The sequence below is a fragment of the Bombina bombina genome, chromosome 1 (assembly GCF_027579735.1).
Source record: "Bombina bombina isolate aBomBom1 chromosome 1, aBomBom1.pri, whole genome shotgun sequence".
NCBI classification, from domain to species: Eukaryota; Metazoa; Chordata; class Amphibia; order Anura; family Bombinatoridae; genus Bombina; species Bombina bombina.
This window is the reverse complement of record NC_069499.1, coordinates 63,965,497-63,990,353: the sequence shown is the minus strand read 5'-3', so window position 1 is coordinate 63,990,353 and position 24,857 is coordinate 63,965,497. Positions and strand designations below refer to the sequence as shown.

At 36.2% G+C, this 24,857-nt stretch overlaps 1 protein-coding gene across 1 annotated transcript in view; it reads left to right on the top strand.

Annotated features, from left to right (window-relative positions):
• The window catches only part of LBHD2 (LBH domain containing 2), a 188,889-nt gene that overhangs the window by 123,773 nt on the left and 40,259 nt on the right, over positions 1 to 24,857 (top strand). The window contains exons 2-3 of the mRNA XM_053697421.1: positions 9,417 to 9,501; positions 10,482 to 10,674. Of these exons, the coding sequence (XP_053553396.1) occupies positions 9,417 to 9,501; positions 10,482 to 10,674 (278 nt within the window). The remainder of the gene's footprint in view (positions 1 to 9,416; positions 9,502 to 10,481; positions 10,675 to 24,857) is intronic.

Genomic DNA, 24,857 nt, shown 5'->3' with positions numbered 1-24,857 from the left:
AAAGCAATCATCTGCATTGTGCGGAAAACAGTCACACTGAGATCATTGTCGTGTCGTTTAATGTAATTACAACATCCTTAACAGAGAATCATGGGACATAGTAAAAGGCAATTAAGAGTGTATTATAAACACTTCAAATATGTGATTGTGAGTTTTTTCTTTTTAAATGATCAGTAAGAAAAATATAGTAATATAGGCTTAAAGGAGCAGTATACACTGTAAGAGTTTAAAGCTGTGTTTCCCAAACCCAGTACTCAGGACCCTTACTCAGGCCAGATATTCATTATATTTTAAAGGGATAGTCTAGTCAAAAAAAAAACTTTCATGATTCAGATAGGGCATGTAATTTTAAACAATTTTCCAATTTACTTTAATCACCAATTTTTCTTTGTTCTCTTGGTATTCTTAGTTGAAAGCTTAACCTAGGAGGTTCATATGCTAATTTCTTAGACCTTGAAGGCCGCCTCTTAAGAATGCATTTTAACAGGTTTTTCACCACTAGAGGGTGTTAGTTCATGTTTTTCATATAGATAACACTGTGCTTGTGCACATGAAGTTATTTGGGAGCCATCACTGATTGGCTAAACTGCAAGTCTGTCAAAATAACTGAAATAAAGGGGCAGTCTGCAGAGACTTAGATACAAGATAATCACAGAGGTAAAAAATATATAAATATAACTGTGTTGGTTATGCAAAACTAGGGAATGGGTAAACAAGGGATGATCTATCTTTTAAAACAATAACAATTCTGGTTGTAGACTGTCCCTTTAACTTGAGCATTGGTGAAATAATCATCTGATGGGTGAGCTGATTGTTTTACCTGTGCTCTAGTTAAGATATAATGAATATCTGGCCTGAGTAATGGTCCTGAGGACTGGGTTTGGGAAACACTGCTTTAAAGGGACATTAAACACAAAATACATTTTATAAGCGTAGGCCCCAATTTATGAAGCTCATCGAGAGAGCTTATCTGTGCACATTAAGGGCCTCTGGAATTTAAGAATGCACACTCAATCATTCATGCAAACTCCGCCCCCTGCTCTTGCAGAAAATGGGGCTTGTCAATCATTCCAGACAAACATGTCTGGGCTGTCTGGTGTTCGCAACCACTTAGGTTGTGGACACATTAAGAAGCAGCTAAACGTTTGCTTGCAGCTTTATTAATAAGGCTATAGTATTAAGGTTTTTTCTCACCTCCCTCTAGTCAGGGGTACCGCCATTTTGAAATCTAGCTTTCACTCCATTCCAGAGCTGATGGGCTTGCACATGTGCAGCAACTCTCCTTCAGATACCTACAGTGTAACCTAAGTTCCATAATGGTGGCACCCTTAATTAGTGCATGAAATGTATTTAGTGTCTCTTTCATAAAATGAATTATGCATAGTTAAACACATTTGCAATATACAGGTAGCCCTCAGTTTACGCCGGGGTTAGGTTCCAGAAGGAATGGTTGTAAATCGAAACCGTTGTAAATTGAAACCCAGTTTATAATGTAAGTCAATGGGAAGTGAGGGAGTTAGGTTCCAGGCCCCTCTCAAAATTGTCATAAGTAACACCTAATACATTATTTTTAAAGCTTTGAAATTAAGACTTTAAATGCTAAAAAGCATTATAAACCTAATAAAATAATCACACAACACAGAATATATAATTAAACTAAGTTAAATGAACAAAAACATTTGCTAAACAGCATTATAAACCTAATAAAATAATCACACAACACAGACTTCACTTGCATTTTTCTGCAAACAGTTCTTTCTATGCATTCCAATCTGGACTGATTTATAGACTGTGTTCCTTTTGCAAGCTGCTCGATAGCTCAGGTCTGGTTAAACTGATTCATTTCAGCTTGCTTGGCTTGCATATCTTTGCTGCAACACAAGCGGACAGCTCCACCTATTGGCTATTTTAATCAATGCACTGCTTCTCAATGCTTTTCAATAGCAGTCACATGACTGAAAAAAAAAGGTTGTTATTCTGAACCGTTGTAAACCGAGGGCCACCTGTACTTTGATTATTTACTTTGCCCCTTTCTTAAGTTTGAAAAGTGTGGATTTTTCAAAAAAACAAAATGATCACTTTGCAAGCCTAACTTGCCACATATCTATCTTAAATTTGCAGTGTTACCTGTCTTTTCTGCTCCTCTGTATAAGGAAAGTGGTGGGTAGGGTTTGCCCATCTAAAAACTATTGCAGCAAACAAGATATTAAACTAATCAGATACAGACTCTGCTGATATGTTCATTTACTGGAAAACTGCTGTAAAATCTGTAATTACACAAGGTGTTTACTGACATTGAACTTTTCTTTTTTCGTCTATAATGAACATGACATTTTGAATATGAGCAGTGTGCACATTTGCTTTACTGATAAAAACACTCTGAATGTGCTAAATGTAATTACAATGCTGTGCCTCACTGGCTACCCATAAACGTAAGCAGGTACTGGGGGCCCATAGCAGTAGGGAGAGCAGAGATAGCTGAAAATTGAGACATTTATTTGTATGCAATTTTTTTTTCTTTGGAGCTGGCATTTTTTCTTTTACTACAGTGGTCTGGGTAGATAGGGTACCTCAGTTACAGCTCTATAGCCTACCCCCCCCCCCCATCTGCAGAATGGAATGATCTATCCACAAGCTAGCTCAGTGCAACCATAGCACTACATGCACCATATAGGGGTGGGACACTTTACATAAGAACAGGAGAATTGAGCGTTAGGTAACACTTTGTGGCCTATGGAAACAGGATCATGTGATGGCCCTCCCACGCGGCACTCAGTTGCAGAGACTGTGGAATTGGTTGGAGACAGAATCTATCTATTACAAAATCTGCCTGCCAGTTGGGATATCTTTTATTTAGATCTATGATATGTGATGCGCCCAGTTGTCGCCTCCTTTTCTCAACAACACAATGAATCCTGAATTGGTGTTGACATATTTTCTATCATGTACTATACATTGTTCTATTAAGGATCTATATATATTATATTAAAAATACTAAATTCTTTCACTAGGGCCCTCGGTTCATTAGGTCTAATCATCTGTGCAAATCCATTTCTTTGTTGCACTTTTACAGTAATCCGGTTTCTTTACATAAATGTTTTGCAGATGATCCATCTATATAGCCCAATAAATAAGTAAAACATTATTTTTAAATAACATTGTTAATTCTAACCAAGCCCCAAAGTTTTAGATGTATACTGATGTATACAGACTTCAGATTGCTTCTGTTTGTATAAAGGTTCTGCTCCCAGCCCCTTTCAATGGGTGTCCCAGCCTAACCTCATCAACAGTGCTAAATTGGGAGCTTCTAAGTAAGTTTTAAAAAAGTTTTTATACTGGATTTTTATATCAGTATATGTGCATATTATTCTTTATAGGAGTGCATGACATGCAGTTAAAAGAAAATTAGTGTATACTGTTCCTTTAATGTAATTACAACCACAACAACTTCAGAAACACGTGGATGTTTGTAAGTGTAGAATATTTAGGTATCTAGCTGGATAGAAGTCTTGCAGACAGAATGAATGGCTTTAACTTGGGGTATTCCAGGACTTTAATCTGGAAATACACCACAACCAATATTATGCAGTTCATAAAGACTCTTTTGCCCCTATGAAATCTCTTGTCTTGCGTTTTCAAAGCTGATGACGTCTTGTTTTCTTTTCTTTTTCATTTCTTTTTTTTGTAAGGTTTTAAGGCCAGATTACAAGTGGAGCGCTAATTAAAGCTTCCCCTCAACCTTTAACTGCTCTAGAAGTAAGCTTTTTGCACATGTCGGGTTGCGCTCATATTATGAGCTGAAAGTAAACTGTTTTCACTTGTGTGCTAACCCGAAAAGCGCAAAAAGCCAAAGTTAGCATATTGTGTGCATGTTCATGTATTCCCCAATAGAAGTTAATGGAGAAAAGAAACTAACACCCCACAGTCGCGCAAACCCGATCGCATAGTCTCAAGTGCACTAACCCGACATGAAAATATGAATATTTCACATTCCAATGTTATTCACACAGCAGAATATGTTCTATTTATTCATAAATACATAGTTCTACATATATCTGATGCTTTTTTTGTACAACATAAATCTATACCTATATATATATATATATATACTGTACTGTACATGATTATATATATATATACATACATATAGAAATATCTATTTAGAAATGTATAAAACATTCTGCTATGTACATATAAATACATAATTAAAACCTTTATTAAAAATGAATATTGTATAAATATGTTTTTTCAAGTTTTTTTTACTTAACTGCAAAGAGCTCCAATGTACTTGTACAGGTGGCCCTCGTTTTACAACGGTTCAGTTTACACCGTTTCAGAATAACAACCTTTTTTTCCAGTCATGTGACTGCTATTGAAAAGCATTGAGAAGCAGTGCATTTATTAAAATAGCCAGTAGGTGGAGCTGTTCGCTTGTGTTGCAGCAAAGCCAAGCAAGCTGAAATTAATCAGTTTAACCAGACCTGAGCTATCAAGCAGATTTCAAAGGAACAAGATCTTCCTGTCTATAAATCAGTCCAGATTGGAATGCATAGAAAGAACTGTTTGCCGAAAAATGCAAGTGAAGTCTGTGTTGTGTGATTATTTTATTAGGTTTATAATGGTGTTTAGCAAATGTTTTTGTTCATTTAACTTAGTTTAATTATATATTCTGTGTTGTGTGATTATTTTATTAGGTTTATAATGCTGTTTAGCATTTAAAGTCTTCATTTCAAAGCTTTAAAAATAATGTATTAGGTGTTACTTATGCCAATTTTGAGAGGGGCCTGAACCTAACTCCCTCACTTCCCATTGACTTACATTATAAACTGGGTTTCAATTTACAACGTTTTCAATTTACAACCATTCCTTCTGGAACCTAACCCCGGCGTAAACTGAGGGCTACCTGTACTTATTTATGCACTTAATAAATATATATATATATATATATATATATATATAAAACTATATATATATATATATATATATATGTCTTATGTGTGTACATATGTATTTATGCGTTTATATGTGTATGTATGTCTGTAAATACATATATACACATATAAATACATAAATACATATGTACACATATATATAGACATATATATACATACATACAGACATGTATATGTATGTATCTCAATGTTAAAGCCCTTTGCCTGCATTTTTTTCCCTAGCACCTGAGACTTTATATCTTTGTGACCTTTAACTTTTTTTGTGCAATATTTTTTTTAATGATTTTTATTATATGATGTCATTATGAGTGTAGCTGTACTTTGTTATGTATTTTTTATGTGTTTTATGCAACTTTTTAGATTCCAGAGACCGTTAACCAGAGTTCTGAAGTTGCGGTAATCATTCTAGCGTAAATCACGATTGCGCTCAAGTGCTTGCTTTTACTTTCAACTCGTAATATGAGCGGTAAGCCCGACGAGCACAAATCCCAGCGATAAACTCCTTATCGCTCACAACTGCTCCTTAATGTTTTTATGATGCTGGTATCTGTGCCAGTGGAACTCATTCTATGAGGTATGAATTGCGCAGTTACAAGAAATTTATTACAATGGAGCTGGTCTTGCAACTTTTGGCTGTGGTGAAGGGCAGTTACAAATTGCTTTCAATAGCACAATTTTTGTTGTGATTTTTTTTCCAGTCAGTTTCACGCATGTTTTTTTATTGAATATAAACCATTGGCTGTAATGCCTGCGTACTAATTTTGACTTTCATTGGAACAGCCAATAGAATGTGAGCTCAATCCTATTGGCTGATTGGATCAGCCAATAGGATTGAACTTCAATCCTATTGGCTGATTGCATCAGCCAATAGGATTTTTTCTACCTTAATTCCGATTGGCTGATAGAATTCTATTAGTCAATCAGAATCTAAGGGACGCCATCTTGGATGACGTCACTTAAAGGTACCTTCATTCAGTAAGATGACTCCAGATGAAGAGGATGCTCCGTGTCTTGAAGATGGACCCGCTTCGCGCCGGATGGATGAAGATAGAAGATGCCATCTGGATGAAGACTTCTGCCCGTCTGGAGGACCACTTCGCCCGGCTTGGATGAAGACTTCTCCCGGCTTCGTTGAGGACTTCGGCCCTGCTTGGATGAAGACTTCTCCCGGTAAGTCGATCTTCAGGGGGTTAGTGTTAGTTTTTTTTAAGGGTGTATTGGGTGGGTTTTATTTTTAGGTTAGGGACTTTGGGCTACAATAGAGCTAACTGTCCTTTTAAGGACAATGCCCATCCAAATGCCCTTTTCAGGACAATGGGGAGCTTAGGTTTTTTAGATAGTATTTTATTTGGGGGGTTGGTTGTGTGGGTGGTGGGTTTTACTGTTGGGGGGGTTGTTTTGTTTTTTTTCAGTTAAAAGAGCTGATTACTTTGGGGCAATGCCCCGCAAAAGGCCCTTTTAAGGGCTATTGGTAGTTTAGTTTAGGCTAGGGCTTCTTTTTATTTTGGGGGGGCTTTTTTATTTTAATAGGGCTATTAGATTAGGTGTAATTAGTTTAAATATCTGTAATTTGTTTATTATTTTCTGTAATTTAGTGGGGGGGGTTTCTTTAGCTAATTTAATTTAATTTAGGTAATTGTATTTAATTTAGTTAATTGATTTAATTATAGTGTAGTGTTAGGTGTTATTGTAACTTAGGTTAGGTTTTATTTTAAAGGTAAATTTGTATTTATTTTAGCTAGGTAGTTATTAAATAGTTAACTATTTAATAACTATTGTACCTAGTTAAAATAAATACAAACTTGCCTGTAAAATAAAAATAAACCCTAAGATAGCTACAATGTAACTATAAGTTATATTGTAGCTAGCTTAGGGTTTATTTTATTGGTAAGTATTTAATTTTAAATAGGATTAATTTAGTTAATGATAGTAATTTTATTTATATTTATTTAAATTATATTTAAGTTAGGGGGTGTTAGGGTTAGACATTGGGGGCGGCAGATTAGGGGTTAATAAATGTAGGTAGGTTGCAGCGACATTGGGGGTGGCAGATTAGGGGTTAATAAATAGTATGTAGGTGTCAGCGATGTTGGGGCAGCAGATTAGGGGTTAATACATATAATGTAGGTGGCGGCGGTGTTCGGAGTGGCAGATTAGGGGTAAAAATTTTTATTATAATGTTTGCGATGCGGGATGGCCTCGGTTTAGGGGTTAATAGGTAGTTTATGGGTGTTAGTGTATTTTTTAGCACTTTCGTTATGAATTTTATGTTACGGCGTTGTACTATAAAACTCATAACTACTGACTTTTAAATGCGTTAGGACTCTTGATGGGGAAGGGTGTACCGCTCACTTTTTGGCCTCCCAGGACAGACTCGTAATACCGGCGCTATAGAAGTCCCTAGAAAAAAGACTTTACAAAGGTTACGTAAGTCGTTTTGCAGTAAGGCCAAAGAAGTGTGCGGTGACCCTAAACCTTCAAGACTCGTAATACCAGTGGGCGTAAAAAAGCAGCGTTAGGACCTCTTAACGCTGCTTTTTTTACCCTAACGCACAACTCATAATCTAGGCGATTGTTTTTTTAAGTTATTTTGTGTCCAGTTTTGGTGTCACTTTCAATAAAAGTGTTTTTATTTATTTTATTGGCTTGTAGTTTTTCATTTCAGATTCATTAAATTCATTAAAAAGTCTTATATTAATAAAATTATAGAAAAAACTATTTTAAAATCATTTTTTTAAAAAAAAGTAATTTTCGGTTTCGGTTTTCGGCCGAGGGCATCCTGAATTTTCGGTTTCGGTCCCGAATTTTCATTTCGGTGCATCCCTAGCGGGAAGGGGTTACATTTTTTTGGCAACTCTAACTCACAATAACAGAGAAGCATCTCCTCTTGTTACTATGCTGGCTCAGCTTCTGCCAAAAATACTCCCAACATGTTACTCTTTCCTAGGGGCATACAGTGCTACAAGAAGTAACAGACACTTGCATTTTTCAAGCCTCTGCCAGTACGTTTGCCAGTTGTCTACCACAACAATACTGTCCAATCTCTAGGTGCCAGGGCACAATGATAGCTGGGGTCACACAATGCCCCCCATCAAAGGCCACCACTCTTGATCCAACCATGTATCATTTTCATCAGGGAGCAGTCATTTTGCCCCATGGCTGCCAGTATCATACAAATCAACCATTTTACCTCGCACATAAACAGCAGTGATTTCACCCCTTGACTCTCACTCATTACTTTCTGCTCCATATTTGTAATACATTGAGGCCATTTACATTTAGCTAAAACCCATGCACTTTTTTTTTTAAAATGGACATTTAAATGCCCAGTGTTTTTGAGAAGGACAGCCTACTAAAATACTGGACTGTCTAGTTAAATAGGGAAATACGGGACACCAAGCAAGTGAGGAAACCCTATCTGTCAGACCTACTGTAAGTATATTGTGTGAAATTGCTATTGAGAGAAAAATGCGTTCAGGATAATTTGCATCCAAACATTACAAAAGTTCCCCATCTGCTCCATTTTAATCACTGGTCATTCATCAGCACGCCCTGCAACAGCAATTATATATAGCTGAAGCATAAAAGGGAACAATGTTTCATGTGGTTTACAAAGATACAAGCATTTGTATGGTTTTTCAAGCAAATATAGGAGCTTTTGCGTGATTATCACACGTAGCAAAAAACGTATCCATTAACTTGAAATAAAGTACAAGTTTTCTTTTATATTTATTTTGAATAAGTATGAAAATATTTGTATTGCGTAAAGCGTACTGACACTAATTGTAAGCAACTACACTTAAAAATATGTGCGCTACCCTCTTAAAGCTGCCTGTATATTTAGACAAACACAACATGCAGCTATAGTTTAAAGGGACATGCAAACCAAACATGTCATGATTCAGACAGAGAATACAATTGTAAACAACTTTACAATTTACATCTATCTAATTTGTTTCATCCTATTGGTATCATTTGTTGAAGAAGCAGTATTACACCACTGGGAGCTAGATGAACACTTTGGGTGAGCCAATAATATAAGGAATATATGTGCAGCCACAAATCAGCAGCTCCTGAGCCTACCTAGGTATCATTTTCAACAAAGGATGCCAAGAGAACTAAACAAATTAGATAAAATAAGTAAAGTAGAAAGTTTTTTTTTCAAAATCACATGCCCTGTCTGAATCTTGAACACAAAAAAAGTGGTAGCATGTCCCTTTAAGTTTGCCAGAAGGTTCAATGTTAATTTTCCCTAGCAAAGAATATTTTATATTATTTATTCAATTCTCTGCTACAGGGGGATTCCCTTTCTGAATCATAACATTGCTTTGATTAAACTCTGACAATAATGTAACTTTTTTGTAATTGATATTATATTAACGTGTATCTTCAGTGTGTAGGGCTGTAAAAAACATTTCCGGTTTATCTTGTTTTGACACATCACATGGTTCTGATTCTTTACAGGATGACAGAGGTAATGAACACGTGCGATCCTGCAATGGAAGAATTCACATTGAATGTCACTGGTGCAGAAGGTCATGCCGTTCAGGTATGTCACTTTAGAGGGACACTAATGCCCAGCTTTATTTATAAAGTAAAGTCAGAAGAATTGTTGGCTGTGTTGTTAGCAGTTCGCATTTGATGGTATTATGTATCTATATCTGCAGTGACAGGAGTGCACATGTTTATTTAGCACTCTGTGGCAATAGATAAAATAACGCTGCTAAAGACACATGCACGCTCCTGAGACTACCTAGGCATGCGCTTCCACAAAGGATATCAATTAGTGAACAGAAGTAATTTTTTTTTTAAATTACACAGTATGGGGTAGATTTATGAAATGTCAAGCGGACATGATTCGCTGCAGCGAATCATGTCTGCTCGACATCGCTAAATGCGGACAGCAACCTCCATTGCGATTTATTAGTCTATTAGTTAGCACGACTTTGCGAACGTGAGCGCAAACTACTGTTCCACTCATAATCCGGCCCTATTTGGGATACCAGTAAATCGCAAAGCTGATGGTGCATAAGTAGTGGAATTCTTTATGTAATACTGTGTTATACTATTAATAATAAAGTCTTACTTCAGGTCTTAAAAAGCGCTTCATTTTAGAACAGTATTTTGCATTGCTAAACATATTTATTATTTGGTTAACATATTTAACCATCCAATTGTAAGATTGTGAGTTGCACACCCAATTGATATTGAAACTAACTATAAACTCAACACCAAGGACAGACTGCTCACTGGTTAATAAAGACAGCTCCAAAAAAACAAACAAACAAACAAAAAAACTTTACCAGATTGTAAAATAATTTAAAAAAAGAAATAAACAAACAAAAAAACAAAAACCTTCAGTGAAGTGATTAGAGGGCTGGCATTCAAAAATGATTTAGCAAATACTGAAATCGCCAGTTAACATAGAAATTGTTCAGGTTACATTCTGATTTGGTTTAGTGACTCTAGACCTCTCTTATGCTTTCTAGATGTTATACTTGAAGTTAAAATAAACCTTTTTTTTTTTAGATATTTCCAGATTCACAAGAAAAACATCCTAAGCTGACAAAGCGATTGCCATCAATAGTAGTAGAGCCAACAGAATCTGGTGACGTGGAGAGCGGAGAGCTTCGTTGGCCTCCTGAGAACTTGTCGCCATCTGAGGACAAAAGCCTTGCTCACGATCAGGCAACGTGTCAAGGGCAGCGCTCAGAACCTGAAGGTATGAGCAGACAATGAATGTACAGAACTCTTAAAAAAAAAGTGCAGTCAGCAGCCAAATACTCAGGTCAAGCATGTCTGACTTTTTCATAAGAACATTGCCCATAGTGTAATCCTCTTAATTTCTTTTCACAAACCTATGCTGGTTTAAGGCTTTTGCCAGATTACTACTGAGCACATTGCTAACCTATGTGTGATCTTAAAGGGCTGCAAAAAAGCTTTTTATATTTAAAGGGACTTGAAAGTAAAAATGAATTTGTCATGGTTTATCAATGTGCAGACAAAACAGGCAATGCTACCTACTGCTCTCACGCAAACAATCGAGCAAGACCAGGGGCTGTCAATTAAATGCTCACTAAATTCAAAATGAAACTTTTATGATTGAGAGAGAGCATGTAATTTAAAAACGCATTTGTCTCCTGCCATTGGTTAATCTGATGTATTTAGCTAGCTCCCAGTAGTGCATTGCTGCTCTAAAGCTGACAAACCTTTGAAGGGGTTCATGTATTTTTCAAAGTAAATTATATTTATTATTCATAGAAAAATATCTGAAAATAATATTTATTATTGAATTAAAGGAAAATAGCAAATCCAGAGCCAGTACATGTATAATACATAGAAATCATTTAGATTGTAGTGGGAAGCATGAAGAACAGCAGTGCTTAGTTTTTAGCGCTCGAGCAATAGTCTAGGGCACTCTAACACCTGCATGTCAGATAGTGCAAGTTGGCTAAAGCCTTTACAAATAGACATCTATCTGGGTGCTCAATAAAATTCATGTTGGATATTGCTTAAGCACTACGGCAATATTGCATTAAGCTGTGCAAAGGGTGGAGGTTTGTGCTATATTATTTATAATGGTTTGGTGCGCTCAGGCACAACACTTAAAGGGACAGTCTACTTGATTTTTTTTTATTGTTTTAAAAGATAGATAATGCCTTTACTACCCATTTCCCAGCTTTGCACAACCAACATTGTTATATTACTTTATAACCTTTAAACCTCTACATTTCTGCAGGCCACCACTTATCTTGGTGCATTTTATCAGCTTTTCACAGTCAGACATTCTAGTTCATGTGTGCCTTATAGATAAAGTTGTGCTCATTCCTGTGGAGTTAAGCATTAACCAGCACTAACTGGCTAAAATGCAAGTTTGTAGAAAGCACTGAGATAAGGGGGCAGTCTGCAGAGGCTTACATACAGGTAATCACAGAGGTAAAAAGTGTATTAATATAACCGTGTTAGTTATGCAAAACTGGGGAATGGGTAATAAAGGGATTATATTTCTTTTTAAACAATAAAAATTTTTGGGTAGACTGTCCCTTTAACTCACCACTTGCAATACAAGCACAATAAGTCAGCCAATAGATCTCCCTGTGCGCTAAAAAAGCTTTGGCTGTGTTAAAAAGCATTGGTTAAATATCTAACCATCCACTTGTAATACCAGATAGTGCATTATTATTTATTTGCGGACACTCAAAAGACAATGCACTCTACGCTATTGATTGCTAAGGTTAGTTTAGTGAAATGCTACAAAGAGTTACACAGGAACTGGGGAGACTTACTAGGCTATTAGTGAACTGAGTCCTGTGAATCTGATGTTTTCAGTGTGTGTGCCCGCTCTTGCCTAGGCAGAATATTTAACAAGCAGGTATGGTATACCAGCTAAGACAAACCCAGCCACTGGGGAGTTTACATTATAATAATAAGTTCATTGTAGAGCGCCATCAGATAGTCTAGAACATTCCATACAAATTAGAAATGCACATCAGTTGTATTAGCAAAAATATTTCTGTTAATAAAATCTGTCACTGCTTCATTGAGTTTTTATTGTGCATAGGCATGTGGAGCATATCTAGATATGTTGTGTGCACCAGCATCTTAAACAGCATATAAGACGCCTGAACAAAAATCTGCCCACATTGTGTAATTTGGATCTCAGTAGTGAGAGGGGGCGTGAATCTAAAGCATGTTTACACAACATATAGGGCAAGATTACATATGCAGCGTTGCCCGCAATTTGCCGGCAACACCGGTTTTTACGTGTTTTTGGTATCACATACAAAGCACCGCATATAAATGCGGCACATATATTTCACCCGTCGGCCGCAATTTTTACTCCCATAAGCAAACATAGAACTGCATCGCAAATCGATATCACATATTCAGCGCAAGGATTTACGCGGCAAGAATGTAGATATTTTACTCCATTTTCACCTTGCCACACATAGGCAGGCACAGCAAGCCTTGCGCTGAGTATGTGAACACCCTAACTCCCGTAACTGCCTGAAAATATTAACTAACACCTAATGCATGCACAATATCTATCTACCTCCTGAAAATAACTAACACCTAACACATGCACAATATCTACCTGTCAACCGCAATAACTAATAAACTATATTAACCCCTAATCCGCCAACCTCCACATCGCAAAACTTTTAATTAACCTATTAACCCCTAAACCACCATCACCCCACAACGCAATATACCTTAATAAACTATTAACCCCTAATCTGCCATTCACTCATATCACAAAGAACCTATTAAAACTATTAACCCCTTAACTGCCATCCACACCAACGCAATAAATTTAATTAACCTAGTAACCCCTAATCCGCCAAACCCACACAACGCAATAATCCTATTAAAACTATTAACCCCTAAATCGCCAAACCCACACAACGCAATAATCCTATTAAAACTATTAACCCCTAAACCGCCAAACCCACTCAATGCAAATAACTCATTAAATTACTAAGCCCCCTAACCTAACACCCCCTAACCTAACACCCCCTAAATTAACCCCAGAGGCGTAACTAGAAACCACAGGGCCCAGGTGCAAGAATCTAAGAAGGGGCCCCCCACCACCCCTCCCCCTCCAAAAAAAAGTGAATTTAAAAAAAAAAAAAAATTATATTTAACACAGAAAAAAATATGAATCAGATTACATGTCTGCAAAAGGAAGTACCCTTTGCTGGTTCCACAAACATACACAAACACATACATGCATAAATACACACACAGTCATATACAAACACACACACACACACACACACCATACACACACACACATAAACACCAATGGGTAAAACAGAAACACTAACCCCTGATATCAGTGCAGATGATATCAGTGCAGGCAGTGGTAGGTTAACGTTTTTTATTTAAAAAAAAAAATATATATATTTTTTTTAAGCTGGGCCCCCACCCTCAGGGGCCCAGTCGCACCTGCGACCTCTGCACCCCCTGTAGTTTCGCCCCTGATTAACCCCAATTACCTAAATTAAAAAATTAAACAAAATTCAAACAAAAAAGCTAACATTACAAAAAATAAAAACTAACATTACAAAAAATAATAAACAAAATTATCCAAAAGAAAAAAATTAAACCTAATCCCTATGAAAATAAAAAAGCCCCCCTAAAATAAACCCCCCTAATCTAATGCTAAACTACCAATAGCCCTTAAAAGGGCCTTTTGTAGGCAGTGGCGTCACTAGGGTTGGTGTCACCCGGTGCGCTAAGTTATGGTGTCACCCCCCCCCCAGAAAGCAGACACACACAAAAACACAGGCACACACACATACAAACACTCAGACACACTTAAAAAATACTCAGATGCACACACAAACACTCGGAAACACACTCAGACACACACACAGAAAAACACTCAGACACACACACACAAAAACACTGAGACACACACACACAAAAACTCAGACACACACTTACAAAATATGAAAACTGCACTGCATTAATTATAAAGCGCATGCCTAGAGCTGCTCCCTGGCTCAGCAGAACATCAAATGAAAGATAAACAGAGCACTCTAAAAAATAAATCACTAAAGAAAAGGTTTAGGCGCAAACTATGAAAATTCTGCTCTCTGACTCTGTTCCAAGCCTGTCAGTGCACAGCCCCGGGCCGCGTGGCTACCGCTTCTTATGGCCAATCACCTCTGCACTCTGCCCACCCCCAGACCCCTGCCCACCCTCCTACCTGTTCAGTGTGCACTTAGTGTACCGTAACCGTAATGGTCTGGTGGGCATCATACGTGGCTCCTTCACTTTAAAGACAGTGTCAAACAGTCATGCGGTCAGGTGCCAGGCATCCCCTCATGATTTGCCAGTTCCCGTTTAGAGAGACAGCACAGAAGTGAGTGACTCCACTGCTCCACATGTCACTGAGCAGTGAGCACAGATAGGCAGGCAGGTTTAGGCTAGCAGCGCAACTTTGCAAGCCCCACGGCATGCCCACAACATTCATAGCGAAATTGGGCAGGGGAGAAGCAAAGTAAAAACAAGCAAAAGCAGCCGGGAAACCTATTTGTTGAAATTGCAGCACTGGCTCAAGGGGCAAAAAAATTGTGTGTCTACAACTTCCCCAGTCCCACCAATGTTCACAAATGCCAGCCCCTCTAATAAAAAAAAATCTATGCATCTCAACATTGTATTTTTTTTTTTTGGTGTCACCCCCTGGAGGGTGTCACCCGGGTGCGGCCCGCTCCCCCGTCCCCCCTAGTGACGCCACTGTTTGTAGGGCATTGCCCTAAGTTAAACAGCTCTTTTCCTTAAAAAAATACTAAGTCCCCCCTAACAGTAAAACCCCCACCCACCAAACCCCCCAAAATAAAATAAAAATAACACAAAAAAATCCTAAAGGGGCATTTGTATGGGCATTGCCCTTAAATGGGTATTCAGCTCTTTTACTGCCCTTAAAAGGGCATTCAACTCTTTTAAGAGTGCCCATTAAAACCCTAATCTTAAAAAAAATAAAAAAATAAATTAAAAAAAAAGCCTAAGTCTAACCCCCAAATAGGTACTCACCGTATCTGAAGTCCGGCGGAGAAGGTCCTGTTCCAGGCGGTGAAGTCTTCTTCCAATCAGCCAACATCTTCTTCCAAGCGGGGACCTCTTCTATCTTCATCCAGGACCGCCAAACTGAAGACCAGCGACCGCGGAACCATTGAGCGTGGAGGATCCCCTTCGTACAATCGCCGCCGTACACTGAATAGTGAATTTAAGGTACGCAAATAAATCAGCCAATAGGATTTCAATAGCTCTCATCCTATTGGCTGATTTGAATTTGAAGAATCAAATCAGCCAATAGGAATGCAAGGGATGCCATATTTTATTAATTTCTGTAATATTAGATTGATTTAATTTTTATTTTTTTATTTTTAAGTAATGTTAGCTTTTTTATTTTAATTGTTTGTAACTTAGTATTTTTTAATTTAGGTAATTGGGGTTAATTTAGGGAGTGTTAGGTTAGGGAGCTTAGTAATTTAATTAGTTATTTGCGTTGTGTGGGTTTGGCAGTTTAGGGGTTAATATTTTTAATAGGATTATTGCGTTGTGTGGGTTTGGCGGTTTAGGGGTTAATAGTTTTAATAGGATTATTGCATTGTGTGGGTTTGGCGGTTTAGGGGTTAATAGATTTATAAGGTTTGTTACAATGTAGGTTAATGGCGAATTAGGGGTTAATAGTTTTAATAGGCACTTTGCGATGTGGGTTAATGGTGGATTAGGGGTTAATACTTTTACTAGGTAGATTGCGATGTGGGTGAATGGCAGATTAGGGGTTAATACATTTATTAGGTAAATCGCGATGTATGTGAATGATGAATTAGGGGTTAATAGTTTAATTAGGCTTATTGAGTTGTGGGGGGTTGTTGGTTTAGGGGTTAATACTTTTATTATTAGTTGTGATGTGGGTTTGATGGCGGATATAGGGGTTTTTACGTGTCAGGTTTAGTTTTGGGAGCGGCTTAGACTTTTACGGGAGATTTTACTTGTTTTTTTATTTTCTTATGCGGCGGTTTTTAAAGTGCCGTAATTTACTGGCGACTCCAGAAATTTGTATTTACGCTCATTTCTAGACATCACTAGTTTATCTGACTTACTGCACTTTATGAACTGCCGGCGGGTTTATGTGATACCCCGATGTGTGAGGTGAAATTATGGGCGGCGTGGGTTTCAGCGTTTGCGCTGAAGCCTGCGCCGTATATGTAATCTTGCCCCTTCTGTGAGTTCACTAAAAGTAAAAATGGTTTCTGTGTAGTAACAGTCCAATAATAGATATGTAAACTACATTTTACTGTACATCTAGTAGCGAGATTTTGTGTGAAAAGGTGCACCAAAGATGGAGGATATTCCTTTTAAAACTAGAAACTCCCGGGCGATGTTTCCCCATAAAAAAACAGGTTGCTTCAATGGAACACTTATGAAACTCCCATGGAATGCCTATATATTTCTATGTGATCACCATTGTTAATGAACAAAAAGAAGAAAAAGAAACACCTTTATAAGAAACCTAAAGAAGCTGTGAGGTTGTGGGTATATTATACATGTGTATGCTGTTTCTTATATACAGTACTGTGCAAATGTTTTAGGCAAGTGTGAAAAAATGCTGTAAAGTAAGAATTGTTTCAAAAATAGAAATGTTAATAGTTTATTATTTATCTATTAACAAAATGCAAAGTGATTGAACGGAAGATAAAATCTAAATCAAATCAATATTTGGTGTGACTACCCTTTGCCTTTAAAACAGCATCAATTCTTCTAGGTACACTTGCATATAGTTTTTTAAGGAACTTGGCAGGAAGGTTATTGTTGATTTTAGGGCTCTGTGGGGGCCAAACCATCACTTCCAGGACTCCTTGTCCATTGCCCTTAATAGGTCGTTCAGCTCTTTTCCAGCCCAAAAAACCCTAATCTAAAAAAAAAGCCACCCCCCCCCAAAAAAAAAAAGCTTAAGTCTAAGCCCCAAATAGGTAGTCACCATTCCTGAAGTCCGGCAGAGAAGGTCTTCTTCCAGGCAGCTCCATCATCTTCTATCTTCATCTGGAACGAAGGCGGAGCGGAGGTGTGGAGCTGATTTCCCCGATGTGTGAATCATTAGCGGCGGTCCTCAACAGCGGCGGTCCTCATTGATGGTCCTCGGCAGCGTTGAAGCTCCTCTTCATCCGATGTCCGTCGTACACTGAAGATTGAATGCAAGGTACCGCATTCAATTTGGGGTACCTTGCATCCCTATTGGCTGAAATGTTGAAATCAGCCAATAAGATTAGAGCTACTGAAATCCTTTTGGCTGTTCAAATCAGCCAATAAGATTTCAGTAGCGCTCATCCTATAGGCTTATTTCAAAATTTCAGCCAATAGGAATGCAAGGTACCGCAATACCCTGTACATCATTGGTCGTTAAGGGGTTAAATGCCCATACAAATGCCCCTTTAGTAGCAATAAGTAGTTTAGGTTTTTGTAGTGTCAGGTTTCTTTATTTTGGGGGGTTTGGTGGGGGGGTGTTTTTACTGTTAGGGGGGACTTGGTATTTTTTAAACGTAAAAGAGCTGTTTAACTTAGGGCATTGTAGGGTTTGGCGGTTTAGGGGTTATTATTGTAATTTATTTAGTTGGCGTTGTGGGGGTTTGGCGGTGTAAGGGTTTAGGTAGTTTATGTTGTAGGAGTTTAGCGATTTAAGGGTTAGTTTTTTTGTTAATACTTACGGGCGGTTATGTTTATTTTTTTCTTAATACTTTGTGTGGGTAGTTAGTTTTGTTTTAATACTTTGTGTGGGCGGTTAGTTTTTTTTCTTAATACTTCGTGCGGACAGTTCGTTTTTCTTTTTTTTTTATTTCTTGTGGGCAGGGCGGTTGCGTGTTTTTTTTTTAAGGCTTTGTTTGCCTATGCTGCATCCAGGTGGATTCTGAAAATGGCAGGGTGGTGAAAGAATCCACCAGGTGCATCCAGGCAGGTGGATTTTGTTTGGCTGCGCACGCAGCCAACATTGTTTTGAGAATGTGTGCGCAACTTTCGACGGACGCGTTACAATCACGATTATAGTATAGATATTCAAATTCGAAATAGTATTTCTAGTCTACAACTGTGTTGTATAAATGTAATATTCGAATTTAAATGTCACATTCGAATTCGAAATAGTATTTCTAGTCTACAACTGTGTTGTATAAATGTAATATTGAATTTGAATGTCACATTTATACAACACAGTTGTAGACTAGAAATACTATTTTGAATTCAAATGCTACATTCAAATTCGAATATTACTTTTATACAACACAGTGGTAGACTAGAAATACTATTTCGAATTTGAATGCTACATTTGAACTTGAATGTGACATTCGAATTAGAATATTACATTTATTTATGACGGGTTGCTCTGCTCCATTCCTGGCGTAAATAAATGTAATATTCTAATTCGAATGTCACATTCAAGTTCAAATGTAGCATTCAAATTCGAAATAGTATTTCTAGTCTACAACTGTTGTATAAATGTAATATTCGAATTTGAATGTCACATTCGAATTCGAATGTCATATTCAAATTTGAATGTGACATTCGAATTTTAAAGTGACATTTAAATTCGTAAGTAACATTCAATTTGGGGTACCTTGCATTCCTATTGGCTGAAATGTTGTTAGTTTTTTTTCTTAATACTTCGTGCGGACAGTTTGTTTTCTTTTTTTTTATTTCTTGTGGGCAGTTACGTATTTTTTAGTTATATCATGCGGGCGGTTGCGTGTTTTTTTTTAAGGCTTCGTTTGCCTATGCTGCATCCAGGTGGATTCTGAAAATGGCAGGGTGGTGAAAGAATCCACCAGGTGCATCCAGGCAGGTGGATTCTTTTGGCTGCGCACATATATATGCATATATTTACTAGGAACACACAGTTCTCATAGACCGCAATGTAAAGGCCAACTTCTTGCATTTAAAACTGCTTCGTGCAGTTATTTTATTAAAAATAAAAATGCTAAAAAAATGTTGTTATAAAATACACACCACTGTATTTTGGGTTCATTAGGTGCACATTTATAAAATTAACTAGAGATCTGATCTAAGTAGCAATAACCAGCCACTTGTATTGGCTGGTTATTTATTATTTATCTTCGCCCATTTGCAGGCACACAATAAATTTGCGATCCAACTTGTAATATAGCCCTATATGCCTACAAAATTCCTGACTTTGCACAAGAATACCTAGAAGAATTGATGGTGTTTTGAACGCAAAGGGTGGTCACACCAAATATGGATTTCACTTTATACAATACAGCCTGTTATTGGAAGATACATAAGACTGCTGCTTCTGTTTTGAATTACCTATGTGTTTAAGGGCTCCTTGGAATTAACTACCTAATTGTCTAGGGCAGGGGTGGGCAGACTTATCTGTGTACCGTGCCTGCGTATGATAAGTAGTCTCACAATCAAGACGGCTAGAGACTTATTCTACAAAGTAGCTTTATTGGCTGGACGCCATGTCAGGTTGATTAGGGGGCAGGTCCTCTAACCAAAGCTGGGGCAGCGAGTTTAGCTACAGCTGCGTCGCCCATGCTGAAGTACAGTGCCCATACCGCCGTCATAGACTTATAGCTGATTTCAAAAGTTTGCATAAGAGAAAGATTTCTCACACATCTACGGTGGTAAGGCTCTTCACACATTTTTGCATCAGAATGTGTTAATTCATTTCATATAAAATATATATAATGTTAGATTTTGAACCTAATAATATGACACATGTAAATGTAAAACCAAATTGTATGTTGCACAACTTGATAACTGTAGTTCAGAATATAAATCCTCCCTGTTTTAGCCTATGGATCTTAAAATCCCCTGTTGACCTCCTTTTTTAAAGCCAAGAAAAGTCATGTCGTTGTAGCATTTCCACATTTCTGAGGTTGCAAAATCCCTTAATTAGTTGTACTAGTGAGATTTGCTCTTTTGCTTCATACACAGAGATTTATTTCAACGAGGTCTTAAATTGTTTAGGCAGAATTAAACTGTTCAGTGTTGTCGTTCTTTTTAAAGTGATATGAAACTCTCCCTTTTGGATAAACAGATCCTGAATGTTAGTGATAAATATTTTTTTTAATTGAATATTCTTTTATTGAGGTTGTTCATATATAGAAAGAAAAAAACAAAATGTACAACGCATACCATGTAATAACAATAACAGCCATCCAGATAAATTAGAAACCTTGATGTAAGGAAAAGGACGGCTGACAGAAAAAGAAAAAGAAGTAGGCTATCAGAACCTGTATTTTATTTTTTACATTAATTACTTTATTGAGTGACTATTTAGCTGGCCACTTATGGGCAAGTGATTTAGGAAAAGGGATAGAGTAGGATAGTCACGCTAATGACCCAACTGAGGCTTAATGTCATTGCAAAAATGTGAAAATATCAAGATACTAAAGCAAGATCATGGTTATAATACTAGAATATAAACTTATGGTTTCTAATTAGATTCTCAGTGGATAAACACTGCTTAAGGCCTGTATGGGGGGGGGGGGGGGGCAGGGGACGGAGTAGGCATTATATAGTTTACAATAGTTTTGAATCAGCAAGATTAAATAAAACTCAGAACCTATTCAATTATAGAGTAACAATAGTGACAATAACACTAACAGTCCCTCTATACAGCAAATGTACCAGCAGTAATCACTCCCTTACACTAAACTAAAGGCTACAGCATGATCTTTACGAGTATATATAAGATTTGAGAGGTTGTAAAATAAACAGCCAAGAGCTATGTAAAGATCTGGGATTATACACATAAAACACAAAATGCAGGAGTGCGCTAATAAAAGCTCTACTAATTGATTACAACTAATATAATATTAAAATAAAGTTAATGTAGTACTTAAAAATATATAAGCGCCTGTGACATGAGATTTTTAAAAAAAACGAATAACAGTTTAATAGCACACTCAGCACAGAAAAACACACAATCGATATTTTAAAACCAAGTCTGTGAATGAAAATAAATAAATGCAAAAACAAATAAAAATAAGGTGCACCTTATAAAATCGAATATATTCGTTATATGGACCCATTGATATTACAAGCTGTTCTTTAGATAATTAGCTGGGTCTAAAAAACCCCAAAAATGGTTAAATTGTATCCAGCAAGTCAAATAGGGGTCTATGGCGTAATAGACAAATTTGTTATTGTTTTGACTTCTGACAGATTACATGTAGCAAGCAATTCACTTTGATATGTTTTAAGGTACCTGAACGTATTCAATATACATATATAGTGCTGTATCTCAATCGAATCCGGAGAATCCTACTCACCAGAATACAAAAGCTGTATTACAGTGACCGCTTTCTCTGAACTTACTCTTCATTCCAACATGGAATTGGCGTTCTAGTGGCCGTTACAAGCCTGCTGACGTATTAGAATCAGATTACCGGTTTGTTTTTGCATTTATTTATTTTCATTCACAGACTTGGTTTTAAAATATCGATTGTGTGTTTTTCTGTGCTGATTGTGCTATTAAACTGTTATTCGTTTTTTAAAAAAATCTCATGTCACAGGAACTTATATATTTTTTAAGTACTACATTAAATTTATTTTAATATTATATTAGTTGTAATCAATTGGTAGAGCTTTTGTTAGTGCTCTCCTGCATTTTGTGTTTTATGTGTATATTTTAGTGTGATACCAGGGATTATCACATTTGTGAGTTGCATATTCTACCTTAGGGTAAATTCTTGTTGCATATACTTTTTGATTTGTATCCCTTACCCTTTATTGTGTATCCAAAACATTTATATTAGAACTCTATATTCGTAGATTATGGATCTATTTAAAGTAAGATTGGATTTATTTACTGAAATTGAGAATTTAGAAAATTCTGTAACTTCCAATGAACAGATCCCCACAGGAAATCTAATAGAACTCTGTGAGAATTTAGAACATGTTTTAATTAAAGAAATGAAACAAAAATTAGAAGTAAGCTTTCTACAGAAATATATTAATTTAAATGTAGTACCAAGGGGCCTGCGATTAATGAAAGATTGTACTTTCCAATTAGAAGAACATCTCCAAAAGGAATGGTTTGAGACCCTAAGTGGGGCCTCTTTAAATGTAATGAAAATTATTGTTAAATCTAGGAACATAAGCTTGAGAGAATTTGGAGAGAAAATTGAACATCTGAGTAATGACTTAGCTCCATGGAATTCAGAGGATGAATATAAATCAATACAGTCTAACATTATTAATAACTTAAAAGAAATTAAAAAAGAAACTATTGATATTAAATTTAGAGAAATGAATAGGGATTTAACAGATTATAATACGAAAGAAACAAATATTGAAACACAACCACCAGAAACTATAGTTGACACTAATAAACCATCAATAACAGTTGAACAGAAATGGAAAATATTTTCCAAAAAAAGTAATAAAAAGAAAAATATGGAGCAAAATAGAATAAGGAATAAGAATAGAGACACAACTATCCCTGTAGAATATAATAAGATGAAGGAACAAAACGTGATGACGAAACAATATCACTCAACTACACAACAAAATTATAAGCATGTAAATAATAATCAAAAATTAGAAATGAAGATGCAAAGAAATTGGGGTAATGATAACATTTCCCAGAATCACACTTATAAATCATACCAGAGGAATGATTCATATAAACCATATAATCAACAAAACTCTATTAGTAATTATAAACATGATTGGAGAGCTAGAGAAGATAATTGGAGACCTAGAGAGCAAAATTGGAAAAATTATAACAAGTTTGAACCACTAAGAGATCAAGAATGGGGACCAAATATAGCTAGCCCCAGACAAGGTACTTCTGTTTCTTTTTTAGAAGAGGACAGGAGACAAATAGAAAGAGTGAAACAGAAAAAAAGAGAAAGAGAGGAACCAGAGGTAGAGGAGGAAAGAGAGAAACAGAAACGAATGAGATAGATGAACATGGAATTTTTAATTTAAGCGATACAGAACTTAATATTTATCAATACAAAGTATTGCAAAAAGGACTAACATTTGCTCCTACTAATAAATTAAATAAATGTAACACCTTAATTAATGTTAACAGCTTTATTCGTAATGTTACTCTTAAAAGATTCTTTATGAAGAACCCAATTGAACACGAAACAATAAATGATAGGAAAGGTTTCAATCACACAAATCTTAAAGCCAAATGTAAATTCTTCCCCACTAATGAGAAGGGGAGAAATATAGAAATGTTTGAGAAAGCAGTTAAAAAGGATATTGAGGATATGAATCTAGATACAATGACTTATAATTTGCCAAAAAAGGAAAATGAAACCCAAAGAGAATTACAGAACAATCCACAAATTATTATAAAGCAAGCTGATAAAGGGGTTGATATTGTTATACTTAACACAGATGATTATATTAAAGAGGCTAATAGATTATTAAATGATACAGAAACCTATAGAAAAAATAAGTCTAATCCAATTATTCAACAAAGTAAAAAATTTAACAATTTACTGAATAGGGCACATAATATGGGAATTATTAATGGTAAAGAGTATGGTTTTTTAAAAGTTGATTTCCCCAGAAATCCAATATTTTATTATCTGCCCAAAATTCATAAATCTAGACCCTCCCGGAAGACCCATAATTTCAGGGATTCAATCCATTACATAAAATTTATGGTCAAACTCCCCTCCTATTTAAAAGACTCTACTGAGTTTTTAAGAGAATTGAAAAATATACAATGGAGCAAAGATTTGATACTTGTAACTTGCGATGTATGCTCATTATACACTAATATTCAACATACATTAGGACTAAAAGCAGTAGAATATTTTTTTACAAAAAGGAGGGGAAATACAAATTGAGCAGATTGATTTTATATTGGAAAGTATTAAATTTATATTGAACAATAATTATTTTAATTTTAACAATCAATTTTATTTACAAAGTAAAGGAACGGTGATGGGCACCAAGTTCGCCCCCAGTTATGCAAATTTATTTATGGGATTCATTGAAGAAGAAATGATACATGGATCTATCTGGGAGGCGAATTTGGTGCTCTACTGCCGTTTCATCGTCGATATTATTATAGTTTGGAAGGGGATGAAGAACTTTTAGATGTCTTATAGAAGATTTTAAAAGTAATAGATTTGGTATTGATTTAACGTATGAAAAAGTACAACAAATATTAGTTTTTTAGACATAGATATAATGGTCAGTAATGAGGAGCTAACCACCAAAACCCACTTCAAAGAAGTTGATTCGAACAACTACATCCATAATAAAAGTTGCCATTATAAGAAATGGTTAGACAATATACCTATGAATCAATTTTTAAGAATTAGAAAAAATTGCACTAAAACAGAAAACTTTGAGAAACAAGCAATAACCTTTGAAGCAAAATTTAAAAAGAGGGGATATGATATG